At 50.9% G+C, this 14,652-nt stretch overlaps 1 protein-coding gene across 1 annotated transcript; it reads right to left on the reverse strand.

Annotated features, from left to right (window-relative positions):
* Positions 1 to 9,190: 9,190 nt before the first annotated feature.
* Positions 9,191 to 13,686, reverse strand: IRF2BPL (interferon regulatory factor 2 binding protein like). Its single transcript, XM_078659948.1, has one exon. It carries the CDS (start codon positions 13,021 to 13,023, stop codon positions 11,017 to 11,019), a length of 2,007 nt encoding a protein of 668 aa, XP_078516074.1. The 5' UTR covers positions 13,024 to 13,686; the 3' UTR covers positions 9,191 to 11,016.
* Between the last annotated feature and the right edge of the window lie 966 nt (positions 13,687 to 14,652).

Below are 14,652 nucleotides of genomic sequence, written 5' to 3' on the forward strand. Positions count from 1 at the left end.
GGTGTGAAATGCATTACTGCAGCCTTATGCATACTGAAAGTGAAAACACTTGGGCCCAAAACCTAATGATAACTGGCTACTTTAATCACATTTTAGGTACATGATTTTCCCAAGCATTTCCACGCACGACAGAAATGATTCTTTTGGTATTTGGGAGAGTCAATATGGTCCTATGAAAAAAGGTTGACATGGCTGCCGGAAACAACCACTTTATTTGAAGGCAATCCCTGTCATGTCATATCTTCACTGCATATCCATTCGTCATAAACGTATGTTAACTGAGGAAGAAGGTACTATCGTCGATGGGGGTTCCGACTCTGCAAATGGAAATCCCAGCTAACAAACATGCCCTCTCCAGCAATGCTTCCTTTTTAATGTGTTATTAATATTTAAAGTGGTACATAATTGTGCTGTGTCAAAAATATTCTGAGATCACACGACAGATGAGACCATAAAATAATTAAAAAGACGACTTTGGAGCTTGGAAAATTCGAATTTAGGGAATCATTGCACATTTTTTTCAAAAATGAGGAGGTGGTATGTTTACTTTCCAACATTGTGTTACTTCTAGTTCCCTATTATTCCTGTTAAAAAAAGATAAAATTAGAAAGTGAGAAGGACAATTCGAACTCGAGGAGAGACCACGAACTGGTAGTGAAAATGGAAGATGCTCCGAAGCGAAACAAGACAAAAACACTGGCAAAAGTAGAAGGGAGACAGAGCTTACAGGACAGAGAGTGGCACTTGGTAACGAGGAGCTAGATAATGGCGGGGCACATTTGTTGCAGAGGGTGAGGCAGTGATACAGTAGCCGACAAGAGAATGTCAGTGGCAGGAAATAGGAACCAACGACTGGGAATAAATGGAGCACAAACCACTGGCGAGGATAGTGCAGAAAAAATACTTTGGGGTAGAAGGGCAGCTGGGGGGACTTTAGAGGGGTGGATGGATATGTACTAAAGGAGAACTCAGACTCCCGGAAGGGTGAGACTGAGTGCTCATGGAGGGTGAGCACTCAAGCTCTTAAAGCCAACAGATAGTTCATTATTTTTGGAGGGAAATGGATGTTTTCAGAGCAGGTGAGCCCACTGAAGTCTAAGGGGAGGCACTTTGCTTGCCTAACCACAGCTGGAAGAGAAGGTCATACACTAGCAAGCACTTTAAGGTGTCGTGGGCTCTCAGGCATACGATAAAAGTGTCATACTACCCATGGTTGGGTAGTAAAAGGCGGCAATGTTTGGGGTTGTGGTGTCACTGAACCTGCTGCACTATTGGTTACAATGCACCTGTCGCGATGACGTATTCCAATACTTCAGATTGTGGTCCAGTGCTAAGCGCCTGTTTTTTGCAGCAACTCGTCGTGGGTGTGTCCACACAACAACTGCACACTGCCCTCACCGGGCCCTGCTGGCGTCGGCTGGGCGTGGCTTCTCCAGGAGGGGGACTCTTCTGAGAGAGCTGATAGGGGTCCCGATTAGCAGGCATCTACAGAAAATGTTTGTGTTTTTTTGTGATTGTTCCGTGGCCCATGCAACAAAATGAATAGTTACACGAAAGGAAAGTAAGGGTGCAGTGGGACAGACCCCCAAAGTATGCACTGCTGGTGGCAGAGGGGGAAGGGGTATCACAGGTGGAAAGTGGAGAGGAGAAGAACACACAAGCAGGCAGAGGCATCTGGGGGGAGGGAGCAAATGTCCACCACCTAACCAGGACATAAAGGGGTACACAACCATAAGTGGGGTTCGAGGTGGACGTACACAACAGCCCTCTGACAGAAAGGTTTGGGGTGGGTCCCATTACCCTAACAAGAGGGGATTGGATAATGGGAATGCAGGCACGACTAAAGAGCACTATTCGGCGGGGGCTCTCACAGAGGGGCGTCGAGCGGATACACTTGCGCCAATGATTCTGCATTGTAGAACAGGGGGTGTGGACAATAGGGCCTGCGTGAACCTACTGCCATAACAACGTTACAGGAATCCATCACCACCTCAAATTGGAGACATCCTGTTACGCATAAAAACACGCGGTTTATCTGCGCCCCCCCTCCCCCCCCAAGGGTCCCTCGGATCAGTGCGCCCGGAAAGTCCCCCGGGCAGACCAGAGGTGATTGCAGTCAACAGAAGGGAGCAGGGGAGGAAAGTGCACCACACGGGAGCAAACATCTGCCATAGAGTGCAGAAAGGCACTTACACCACCGATGGGAGTGGAACTCAAGGCAAAAATCAAGGGCCGAGCAAAATAAGCTTCTGCCCCCACCCCCCACACACACACACATTCACTCAAAGGAATGCGACACCGCCCCAAGGAAACATCACACCCTCCAGCTAGGTAGCACCCACACATGCTCACGTAAAGAGGTCCCTCGACAGCACGTCCAATGCACCCAAAAGCAGTTTTGCAGCTTAGATGTCTTCCAGATTCACCAGGAGCTCTATGGGGCAGTACAGGGGGAGGGGATGCATAGAAGGGGGGGGGGGGGGGGGGGGGGGGGGGTCGTGACCGGAAAGAGGTGCAACACAGGGGATATGTGCAGCCCGGTGCCCTCCGATGGTGCCGCTCAGCACTGGAATACGCAGAAGCTGCTGCATCCACCCTCCAAAGAGGGGGGGGGGCATGACATTACAGGAGGACGAAAAAAAGGTATTAGCAGGATAAGTCAGCCCCCACCCCGTATACAAAACAGCTGTCTGAAGTCCGTGCCGCGCACACCTCATCCCCCCCCCCTCACCGAACTGGGCGTCCGATCCCCTCCCACTTCACACACACCCCTCGCACCCGCCCTCATGGGCAGAAAGGAATTACCTCACCCACATGACCGGCTACACGCACAGCATTAGGCAGAGCCGAAGCGGCGGCTGCGTGGCCCCACCAGCAAGAGTGGGGGGTTGAGTAGGACCCCGGCCCCAGTGCAAAATATACAAGGGTGGAAATCTAAACTATGTCTTATGCGCCAAAGATTTGCACCTCCTACAGGAAAAAAAAACCAAGACCTTTTTCTAGGGCATGTTTTTTTTAAGTGTACCCCCCTCCCCACCCCCCACTAGCCTCTCCTAGGAGACAGCTGAATAAACAAGCCTGACACACACTGTAATCAAATAAACAACGCCCCCTCCCGAGTCCTGCCCCAAGGAATTCAGAAAGAGTCCAAGAAGAAGAAAAACAGAAACAGATTGAAGAACCAACGTGTACATTCGCTCTGATGTGCAAGAAAGGGCTCTCCGGTTGCTCAACCGGAAATTGGGGCCAGAGGGGGGAGTGAGTGGCGTAGAGGGTGGTGGGGGGGCAGCAGCAGGAACACTCACTCACTATGTCTGCACAACGCTTGCTTGGCGCACTCAGGCAATGTAACGCGCAGTCACGTGGTCTCCGAGCAGCAAGCCAGTACCTGGCCATATAAGACACTCACTGAAGGACAGTCAGTTGTGCTTGCTGCAGATACGACATTTTATCGACGCAGATGGCCATTTCGTGGCAGAACGCAGAATACACACATCACCTCCCCACCCCACATCCGGGACCCAGTCGGCTATCCGCATGTAGCCTCAAAACGGCCCGCCAACATCGCATTCAGCTGAAGCGGTGCCTCCACTACCGACAGCCTCGTGATGTGGCATCACCACGAACTGAGAACTCCCACCCGCCCTGCAGGGCTCCTGCAACCGCTCATCTGGCGCCACTGACATCAACGTGGTGGAGCCTCATCAGTTTGCAGAGGTCTTGGGCCCAGCAGGCGAACTCTCAGCATCACCATGGCCTCCAGTAGACTTGCCATGTATGTACAGAATACAAAACACGTGGTGCCCACACGCCAGAGCGCAGGCCAATCTGTGGAAGCGGCTTGCAATTGTCTGCCCCTGCTCCACCTCCCCTAAACCACCACTTTTCGTTGTTCCTATGTGCGGTTTAGTGTAACCTCTGACTGTTAGTCTTTGGCGTGCAGGTCAAACACACGGATACAAGAACACCAGTGGGCAGGGTGGTACATCGTGTATAGGAAGGGAGGCACAGAATGCAGGGCAGCTGGCGTCCCTGGACACGCCCAGCCCCTCTGGCCTCCTACTCCACAGAGGCCCCTTGCAGCCACTGGATGTGAAACCTCACGCACACACAATGTCACCACAGACACTACCTCGAGGGAGGAGGGAGCAGAAATGACACAATCTACTAATTGTGAGGCAGACCTGCTTGGCTGCTTTCCACAAGCGCTGCACTCGCCCCAGAGACAAACACGGTACTTGAATGTAAACAAGGCAGGGACTGAAGCGGGGAAAACAGCAGAGCAATATGCAAGGGCAGAGCAGGAGACCAAGCACGATCCGCGGGGAAAGGGGAGCGGGCAGGAAATGGGCCGACCGGAAGAGCCGAGGCCTTTATCTGCCCTCCAGAGCGCTCTTTCCATCTGCTGAGGCAGAAACAAGCCGCTCCTCTGTAGCCAGCCTGGGGTGCGCGAGACCTTTGTACTGGGACATTCCTCCCCTCTGCCTGGGAGATCCAGGCCTGTTAACCCTTCCACGCCGGCCTCTGGCAGCGTTCTCAAGGGTCGAGGGCCTCTCAGCTGGCAAGCAATGGGTTAACGAACTGCTATTTCGCTGCACTGTTGAGGAATGACTGCTCGCCTTGACACTGCGAGCAGTGCGCATTAGAGGCAGGGCCTTGGATGTGACAGCAGGCGCCTCAAATCCGGTCGCTACGCATTAACACTTTACAGAGCCCAGGGCTGCACCAAGGAGCGGCCGCCATCTTTGTCTGACATGGCAGTCAGACGACAGCAGACCTGCGTATGCCTGCAGTGACGTAACACGGGAACAGGACAGTGGCTTGTCAAAATGGAACATCACTAGGAAGATTCCTGAAGGGGGATTAAACAATGAGCAAAGTAAAAAAAAAAAAAAAAAGAGGAAGGTGGGCTGGTGTGACTGATTGAGGTGATGGGGCGTCGTCTGAGCGTGCACGAGGAGACTTTTTTTTAACTCCACAGAGTAATACACTTATGAAGTGTAGTTTTAGCAGGCACGTCTTCCTGGTATTACGTATAGCGGGAAAGAAACAGCATTTTGCTGTTCAACTCTGAACGCTTTAACGCTACAATACAATCATCACAGTTAGCATACAGTTGTATACGATTCTCCAACTGGATGAAATAAAGATAAAATTCGTGCTTCAGAATAATATTTGGGCTAACAAGAAGCCCTCAGATGTGCAACGAAATGGAACGTTTCCCCAGGATCAATAATACGACGAACCCTGGATATGATCGAATGTGTCCGGGTTCCAAGGGCCAATGTAACCATTAACCATTGGGCCGCATCATACTCTAAAAACCAAAACATAGATCTGGGACAAATTTTCCACTAAGTACTAAGCCTACTACCCAAAATGAACGGAAAAGGTACAACGAACGTCTGCCTGTCGTCACCTCTGAAATGGAGGCACGAGAAATCATGATAGTAATCTGAAAAAGCTCTGGGCGAAATGGAGTCGGTGAATAAACACCTCATCGCTCCCAGGTAAGGGCGCGCCTGCGGGCGAGACAGGGCACTGAGCTCTGCGTCAGACGATGTGCAGCCTCTGCCAAGACAGCATTACCCGGGGTGACCCAAATATGACTCAGAGGTACTAATACACACCCTGGCAGCGGGCCCACATCAGAAATGAGATGATCCCAGGGTGCCCCACCTGCGCCCAGGAGGAAGGAGGAACAAGAGTACGTGACACGCTTGGACACAGGAGTACTAGTGCAGGAGTATTTTACATTGACACATGTATGTTCTGTGCAAGTATGCAGGGGGGGGGGGGGGTACAGAGAAGGACTAGTGCATGAGCTCTCAAGACCAAGGGGTCTGTTCTTCACATAAATATCGAATGATGAATCTCTCACGTGGTTCTTGCAACAGTTAAAAGGCGTGGGATATTTCGTCTACATGAGCCCCATAGTTCCAGCAGCCAGGTCTTTTAAGAAAGGTTAGATCATTCTATGCAAGAAAATTGCTAGATTACATTCACAGCTTAAAAAAAAAAAAAAAGTTAAAAACTCACCAATTCTAATCAATTGGAGGGCTTCTTTCGCCCAGTTGTTTTAAGCACTTAGCCGTCAGTAAGCAGTGCTGCCCTAAACAAAACACCCAAAAAGATTTGAGATTTAAAAGAATAACCATTGCCTGTAGAACATAAAAACCTTTACGAATTTCACCCTAACTGCAACCTACCTCCTGCACAAACTCTGAATGGCAGATTAAGAGTAAGACTTAACTACGGTACTGCAATATCTGTATATACATTACAGGTAGATTAATATACTAGGAATGCATTCCACTTTCCTTGGACACAAGATGGCGTCAAACATGCTGGTCTCAGATGACATGAAAAAACTGACTCCATGTTGGAGATAAGTGAACTCCACAGACGTGCGAGTCAAACAATCTGGGCTCTGCAGAGACCAAAAAAGCTCTAAGAAATATGAGAACCTGATGCACTCAGACCACAATGTTCTATCTTTGGCCACACACAAAAGATTAATCTTTCAGATCACCTCAAAACAACCCCCAATGAACCACACCCTCAAATCACTGTCGGAACACCAAGTAACCATACAGCACCCACATTTCCCAAATGATCAGCACTCGAGAAACTCAATTTCTACCAATTGTCACTATCAAACCCCATATCAATATCACCTGCAAGCCCCAAAATACCATCCACACGCTACCATGAACCACAACCTCTACCTACTCGCCTATCTCCCGAAAAACCATCGCCCACAAGCCCAAACTATCAGCAGACACCTACATCAAACCGCAGGAAATACTGACTCAACATCCAAAAACTGGCCACACCAGTAAACATCAATCATGTAATTCATACACAAGACTCCATCATCCTCCAAAATCTTGTCATCTACAAATCCCAGTCTTCACCCATTCACCAAATCAACCCCACGCCCACTATCCCCCAGTACAGATTATAGTGAGCCTTAACATCAAACCATTGGGAACACATGAACCCTAATCATGCTGTCCACAAACTGCCTCCTATTGAGAAACACCAACCTTTGGACGCATGCAAAAGCCAACCTCCAACCAAGGATTCCAACTATCTGGCCACTCTATCATCCAGAAATCCACTCTCCATATTGTGTAAACCCAACCACCAGACAACAGTAAATTAACAACCATAGCCCTGACATAAGCACCTCAAACCATCCCGGTCTAAACCCCCAAGCACCCAACTATAAAACCACGTGCACTTCAAAGTGAGGGGGGATAAACAAGACATTTAGCACATAGTAATTGCTATGCATTTCTGTAGCTAAGCAACGCTGGAGGCTTTCATTCCTACTTTCTCCCTCGAAAAAACATGCCTCGTCCAAGTGATCGACATTACGAAAGAAGGGGGCTGCCGGGAGGGGGTTGGTTTCCACTTGTTGATCTCTGTTTAACCTTACCACGCATTTCCTCCTGACTGCACAGGCAAAGCATGCAGAATACAATTTATGGGAAATGTAATTAAAACATTAATCCTGCTGGCTCGCCTCCACTCCCCAGTCCCCTCCCCCCACATCAGTGTTGAATCTATCATGGCGGTGCCAGAGCCATTGCTAAAACGCTGCAACCTTGCAACAACGTTGCATTCTTACTATTGGGGGTTCTGAAAGCACCGGACGATTTTAGCATTCCAGAACCGGCAAATAAACCTATGCACTAAGCCAGGGCTGCCATTGCCAGTCCAGGAGACCTGGATCCATGCCAGGTTTTTTAACAGATCCATGCAAGAGCTATTTGTTTTCAAAGACTGTAAATTGGAATCGTTTGCATGGTCGCTGGGTAATCAGTTCTCGTGCACTAGAGAAATTCTATAGCCGAATCATTGAAACTCCCGTCCCTGGGTACAGGAACCACCACCACTGTTCTTGGGCATATGAACCTCATGATTATCTATGTCCAAACTACATGGTTTAGTACCCAGATATATTAAATCTCCTCCCGTGCTGCTGCATTACCAGGTCCCCTAGGTGAAGGTGGGGCACCGGTACGACACCCCCACTTATTCAGGGATTTGGAAGCCTCTTTTGAGAAAGAGCCAGTATAGTGTTTTATAATAGTACTTATCTGCTGACAATAGCAAGCCTGTTCCCTTTTCCCCTCAAACTATTCCCATCATCGTTCGTTTCGCTCGAACCATCAGCCTCTTAAATTTTTTTGCTGTAGATGTGCTCTCGGAGTCTGGTTTTCAAAAAGTGTACATTTAGGGGCTTGCAGCTTTTCAAGGTGATCTAAAAATGTATGTTGTCGGTAGTTCAGCTTCCAAAAGCATCCCTATATCCCTCTAGTATCCTGGTCTAATACAAAAACACACCACCTACTTCCCTCCCACTTATTTGCATTTAAACCACCCAATACAATTCGATCACGATTTGTTTAAGGTCACAGCAACCACAACGTGGAATTTCGCCCTGTACTCGTCCAAATATCGTCTTTCAAACGGATGATATCCGATCATGTTTTCTAAACTAGCTCACTTTCCACACAAACACTTTCCACACAAATCTCGACAGTTAAATAAAAAAAATAAAAAAATTGGAGACTGGCATGTCGTGTGTGTATTTTCAGGTCAAACACTTGCCTTTCAAGTTACCATTCGAATAGAACGTATCTCTCCCCCAACCTCGAGGGGCACACATTTTCTCTGGGGGCGAGGGTGGCTGAAGTGGGGGAGGGAGGTTGGGTCAGCCAAAATTAGTTTCTGCACCATACGAGTGTTTTTTTTTCTCTTCTAACTGCTGTGATCCGGTGAATATTTTGTGAGGCGAAATATAAAATTACCAGGGCTCAGTAAAAGAAAAAAATACAATATTCAGCTTCGTTAAAAACAAATTAAAAAAAAACCGCCAACCCCGTCTCTGACGAACACATCAGAGGCTACATTGATAAAAGAGACGAGAAGGCAGGCACTGGGTGCAAAGGCAGGGGAGTAAACAGAATATGCTGAGTCAGCGCTGTCCCTGCAACGTTTCAAAGGTGGCTGCTGCTGCGGGCAGACTGCCAGCAGCAGGGAAATATGAGACCATAAAACCAATGGGGAGAAATGCATACGCAACCCCCTCCAAAGAGTGAAAAGCAGCACTGCAAAGGGCTCTGTGGTGCTAAAGGCAAAGGCTCCATGAAATGAAACTTGGCTACCCAGAAAGCGGTAATATCAATTGAATTTATTACAATTTTACTAAAGCTCCAAGGCACGTTACAGTGATCTGTTAACTACAGAAATGTATAAAGGACAAACAGTATGGTTTCTTAATTTTTTTTCATTTTCAATGTACAAGACAGCATTTTGCTCTACTGATCAAAGCACCGTGCATTAAAGCAAAAAAGGGATAAAATGAAGTTTAGTTTGAAAAAAAAAATGTTTCCTCAACCTCCCACCCATAACTTTTGCCCAACCCCCACCACCAATGCTGAGTAGTACATCAAAGGTGAGGAAGGCGAAAAAACACCAGGAGAAAAAAAATAAAACAAAAAAAATAACCTGTCACCATTTTAAAGCAACGGGAGGCATTCACACTGGCCTTGGCAAGAAAAAAAAATGTTTGAGGTTTTTTCTTTTCTTTCGTCTCCCTCCCCTACAGAAGTGCACATACATTTACACGTTAAAAAATACACACCCTGGCAGCAGGAAGTTGCTAAGTGCCGTAAACTTTGGACCTAGTCAATGCTGCCACCAAAATATAAAGGGAAGGAGAAGGTCGATTAAAAAAATGATCACAGGTCTTGTAACCAAACAATATCGTATAATCTGTTTAACAAAAAAAAACAGCTTCATCCTTCAAATGAAGATTACATACCTTTGTTTCAAAATATAGAAACATACCACGAAAATAATGTCCATACATAAGACTAACTTTGTGTGTGACGTGTGTCTGTTCAGCTCTATTCACAATTGTACAGCTCCGGAGAGTTCAAAGGGGGTGGTGGTCTGAAGATCGGATGGGTGGCTGGGGTAGGTGGGTGGACTGCAGGTAGCAGACGTGGCCGACTGGGTCGGAGAAGCCCAAGGGATCCCCTGGGGGGTCTAGGTGTGGAGAAAACAGTGGGGAGGGTGGTTTCTGGTTAGGTGTGTGTTTGTGGAAAGGTGGTAGGGGCTGCTTTGACGATGGTGGACAGCCTGACTACTCTGTTCAGTCTAGGGTGTCATGGATAGGGTGCTCGTATTTAGGGGTACAGTGATGACCTGCGCTTGGCAGTAGTCTGTCTTTCCAACATCTGTGTTTTGGGGTAGGTAATGTGCTGTGGCTGTCCTGCTGGATGGAGGGTCGTCTGTGGTTGGTGGAGTGAGGCGATGAATGCCTCCTAAGATGGGAGAGTGGGGTGCCAAGGGCGTTCCAGTTTCAAGGGAGGGACCCTGACCAGCTCACTGGTCTAGGTTCTGTTGGGCGAGAGGGGAGGTTGAAGACAATCTGTGTCTCGAAGAGATTGAGCACCCATGAGCTCCTTAAAATGATGAGTGGTGTTATGGGTTTCCGGGGTTCGGGGTGGATGTGCTAAAGTTCTGTGTTTGGGTCCTCGTGAGGCATGGTGAGTTAACCAGACCTGCAGGCGTTGACTATCATGGGTCTTGAGCGGGCTTTAAATGAGGAAGTAGATAGTAGATGGTTACCAGTTACTATGCTAGGAGGTTCTACTGGGTCTTAATTAATGAGCACTATTTGAGTGTCCTTCGCTATTGAGCAAGGGAATGGGGGACAGGGTTTTGAAAGTTTCTTGGGTCTTCAAGGGGTGAGGTATTGAGGGTCAGGTGATATTGGGTTGCCACCAGATGCTGGGGTAGGGCGAAGAAAAGCTCCTGGCTCTTGGTGTGATGGGCTGTGGGAACAGGTCTCCGGGGTCTTGAGTGTGCCGACGGTCTTGTGGTTTTTTTGGATGGTCGGTGCTGAAAGTCCCTGGGGTAATGGGGAAGGAGGGGGTCGATATATATGTCTTTATGGGGAAAAAGGGTGCAGGTCTTTGGATGTGGCTCCAGGCCTTACGGGTCCCTTTCCTTTTTCACCTTCACGTCCCCAGCCAAGATGGTCGCAATCTCCCCCTGCATGAAGGCCCAGGGAACATTGGAGCCAACCAGTGGACACTTCTCCCCACTGGGGCAGTACACCTCCCCCGTGGCACCCTGTGCCTTGATGCTTTCCCTAGAACAGGGGAAACAGAACTTGTGGCTGGGCACCGATGGGCACTGCACAAAGTGTGTGTCCTCCAAGCGTTCGTGGCAGATGGTGCAGCACAGGGCACCACTGCTGGCCATGGTGGGCGAGTCCGGAATGTTCTGCTGCTGCTGCTGCTGTGGGTGGCCTTGCTGCTGTTCTAGGCCCAAGTGAGGAGGAGGAGGGCCCGACTGAGGGGCTCCGGGGAGTCGACGTTGGCCAGAGGCCGGGGACACTGGACTGCTGCTGTTCCTACGGGTCCCAGATGCTGTTGAGCTGGTGGAGGAGGTGGTGGAGTGCACCGAGCCGCTATCCTTCGGGGAATGCGCAGTGCCCAACGTATCTGTCACCGACATGAGGGCTGCCATAGGCGACTGGCCGTTCTGAGGTGTTGGTGGCACTGGGGCCGAAGATTCAGTTGGGGTGGTCCTATGTGAAGAAGCAGAGGCCTGTGGTGCAGGTTGTTGTTGAGGAGGCTGTGGGCCTCCATAGCCACCTGAACCAAGGCTTTGACTGGCCAACCACTGCCGCTGTTGCTCCTCCGCCATTTTGAGGCCTGCTCCATCAGCAGACTCTGGCTCCGGGGAAGCTTTCCTCTTCCTCCCAACACTCCGTGCCGTTGAAGAAGTCATCATACGCGGTAAGTTGACCAATGCACTAGGCAACACCGGACAACCCGCATCCAACCAGGGATGAGGTAGCATGTCTTGCCCCACGGGCTCCTTGAAGAACCTCACCGCCTCGGGCAACAAGTCTCCAAGCAGACGCCAGTCTCCAGAACCATGTTTCCGCTCATACTCCAAGTACTTGAAACCTGAAGACAAGCCACGTCCAAAGTCTTTCATGCAGTCCTGGTACATCTGCCGTGCCACCCCAGAGGCACTGGAAAAGACGCTGAGTGAACCAGCCGGGTACTCAATGAAGAGGCGCAACTCATGCTCTGGTGCTGGCCCTCCTCCTCCAGGCTTAGGTGCTGCGTCAAATGCAAAAACACGGCCAAGTAGGCCATGGTCCTTCTTGAACCTCACATCAAACGGGCATGAGGATGACAATGCCAACAGTGTGTCTCTCACTGACTTGGGCTTGCCAGCCCACTCCTCTGCACGGCCCCGGAGACCCTCAGCGAGTTCAGCCAAGGCCTCTGCGTTGCGCTGCTTCTCCTTCAGCTCCTGTTCGGACACCGAGCCTGGCCTCTTGTCACATGGCGGCTGGGCTTGTGGGGGCCGGCTGAGTGGATGTTGGTTGGCACCACTGGGCCCGTTGAGCAGAGTTTGTGGAAGCAGGTTGGGCGGCACAGCCATTGGGGCACTGGGTTGAAGAGGTCCACCTAGGTGAGGGGCCCCTCCACGGCGCGAGGATGAGGACGAGTTGGGGCTCTGCCGGTTAAGTTCAGGGGGCCCGTCCTCAGATTGCTGCAAGGGCTTGGAGAAGCCATTGGGGCCGCCGAGCCCATTGGGGAGCCTGGAAGTGGAGGCGCTGATGGGGTGCGCCTGGGGTGGGTAGTCAAAACGTGGAGTCCTGTCCCCAAGCGAGTAGCGCTCCAGTCCAGCTTTGCTGTCCACGTGGTTGAGTTGCGGTGCCTCCTTCGCCGCTTTAGGGGGCTGTGTGGGCGGCTGAGGGGGTCCCGGGGAGCGCCCGTCCTGCTGGAAGCCGTGCGCCCGCTTCAGCTGCCGGGCAGTCTCGATGACGAACTCGATGCGGTCGGCTCCCTCGTAGTTGACGCAGCCGCGGCACACGGGCTCCGTGAAGTCCCAGATCATGGCCCAGGGCATGCGGGGCAGGTCGCACAGGTAGCACGACTGGCGGCGGGAGGACGAGACCTGCGCCGCCGACATGGTGCCCCCTGGGCTGCGGGCTCTCTGCAGCGGTGCACAGTGCGGGGCTCCTCCGGGGGTCTCAGTGCGAAGGCGGGGGTCCACGGCCCGGTGGTGGTACACAGCCTGGGGGCGTCCTTGAGTAGCAGCGGTCAGCCCGGGGCACGGGGCAGAGCCCAGAAGTCCGTGCAGTCTGAAGGCAGGAGGGGGCACAGACCCGAGGTCCGTGCAGTTCTGGGAGTGCACGGCCGTGCACAGCGGAGGGGGGGTTGGGGGGGCGTGCACGCTTCAGTCCCCCCTATCTGCAGCTTTGCTACACCGAGGCGCGCGCTGCTCACATCCTGCTCCGTACGTTCCGATTTGGAATTCTGCGATTGTTGCTCAACGTTCGGATCGGAGCTTCTTGTTTCTTTTTTCCTCTCTCTCTCTGGCGGCGCTTGGGGCCACGCATGCGCAGTGTCTCCCTCTCTCTCCTCGGAATGCCACCTGGCCGGCCCGTGACGTCACGGCCACGCTCTCCAGCTCGAGCAGTGACAGCCCAGAACAGCCGCCGGGGCGCGCTGCGCATGCGCCTGCCGCCCCGCCCTCCTGCCTCTGTTGTGTGTGTGTATTTCAAAACTAGGTGATGAAATGAGTCAAAGAAATATTCTGAGCCTCCCTTCCCCCCGCATACAGGAAGCGCTGTCTGTGCAACACCAGGAGAGCCTGTGCCCTCTGCCGACGGAGTTTTTATAGAGAGCAGCAGTGCACGCCCAGCCTTACAGACTTCGACAAAAACACGCAACCAACGCGAAGGCCCTTGGGCACGTAGACACGCGGAGCACAGGCGCCACTGCCACCAAGAGATCCCGCTCCAACCACCCCATTCCTCGCACCACAACGAACGAAAACAACCAAATACGACAATAATGAATATTGTTCACACAGACATAGGGCACCACACTCACATCAACGCACTGGCGGCAGGCTGGACTGGCCGTTGCGTGCATCGAGCGTTTCCATGGGAGGCTGGAAGGGTGGGGGCTGTTATCCAGCAGTGCCGAAAAATCGCCCCCCAGCAACAGAAGCAGCAGTCCTTCACACTTGCACCCCCCCCTCCAATTCGAGGGCTGGTCGCCTGGTCCGACAAAGTTTCCAGGCTTTTTTGGGGTTCACAGTCTGGCCCTGACAGGCACCACAACGCAGAGGAAAAGGCGGACATCAAAACGGTGTTTACTTAACAAACCTAAACAATGGTGCAGATCACGAGGATGCAGAGCACACTTTAGGACTCGCATAAACCAAGCATCAGGGCTCAGTGAAAGTACAATATTTCCAGGAAATGCTTGAAAAAACTGTTTCAGTGTGCATCTGCCGAAACCTCACACCCCGGGATTGTAACTGAAGAGTATCGGACCAGGCCCAGTCCTCCCCAGCTGGACTCTGTCTCCCCTCATTCTTTATTTATTATTAAAGTTTTAGATAGCACGAACTAGACCCAGTGATGGTATCAGAGCTCTTTACAAATGTTACATCAAAAGAAAAAAAAGTAAGAACTAGGCACATAGATATGAGTAGCTGACTTTGTCTCCCCAGCACGCTAAATGAACTCAAAGGAGACACAGTGAAAAATACAGCTCTACCTAAATAAATAGACACCACAGAGCCCCC

The sequence above is a fragment of the Lissotriton helveticus genome, chromosome 9 (assembly GCF_964261635.1).
Source record: "Lissotriton helveticus chromosome 9, aLisHel1.1, whole genome shotgun sequence".
Taxonomy (NCBI): domain Eukaryota; kingdom Metazoa; phylum Chordata; class Amphibia; order Caudata; family Salamandridae; genus Lissotriton; species Lissotriton helveticus.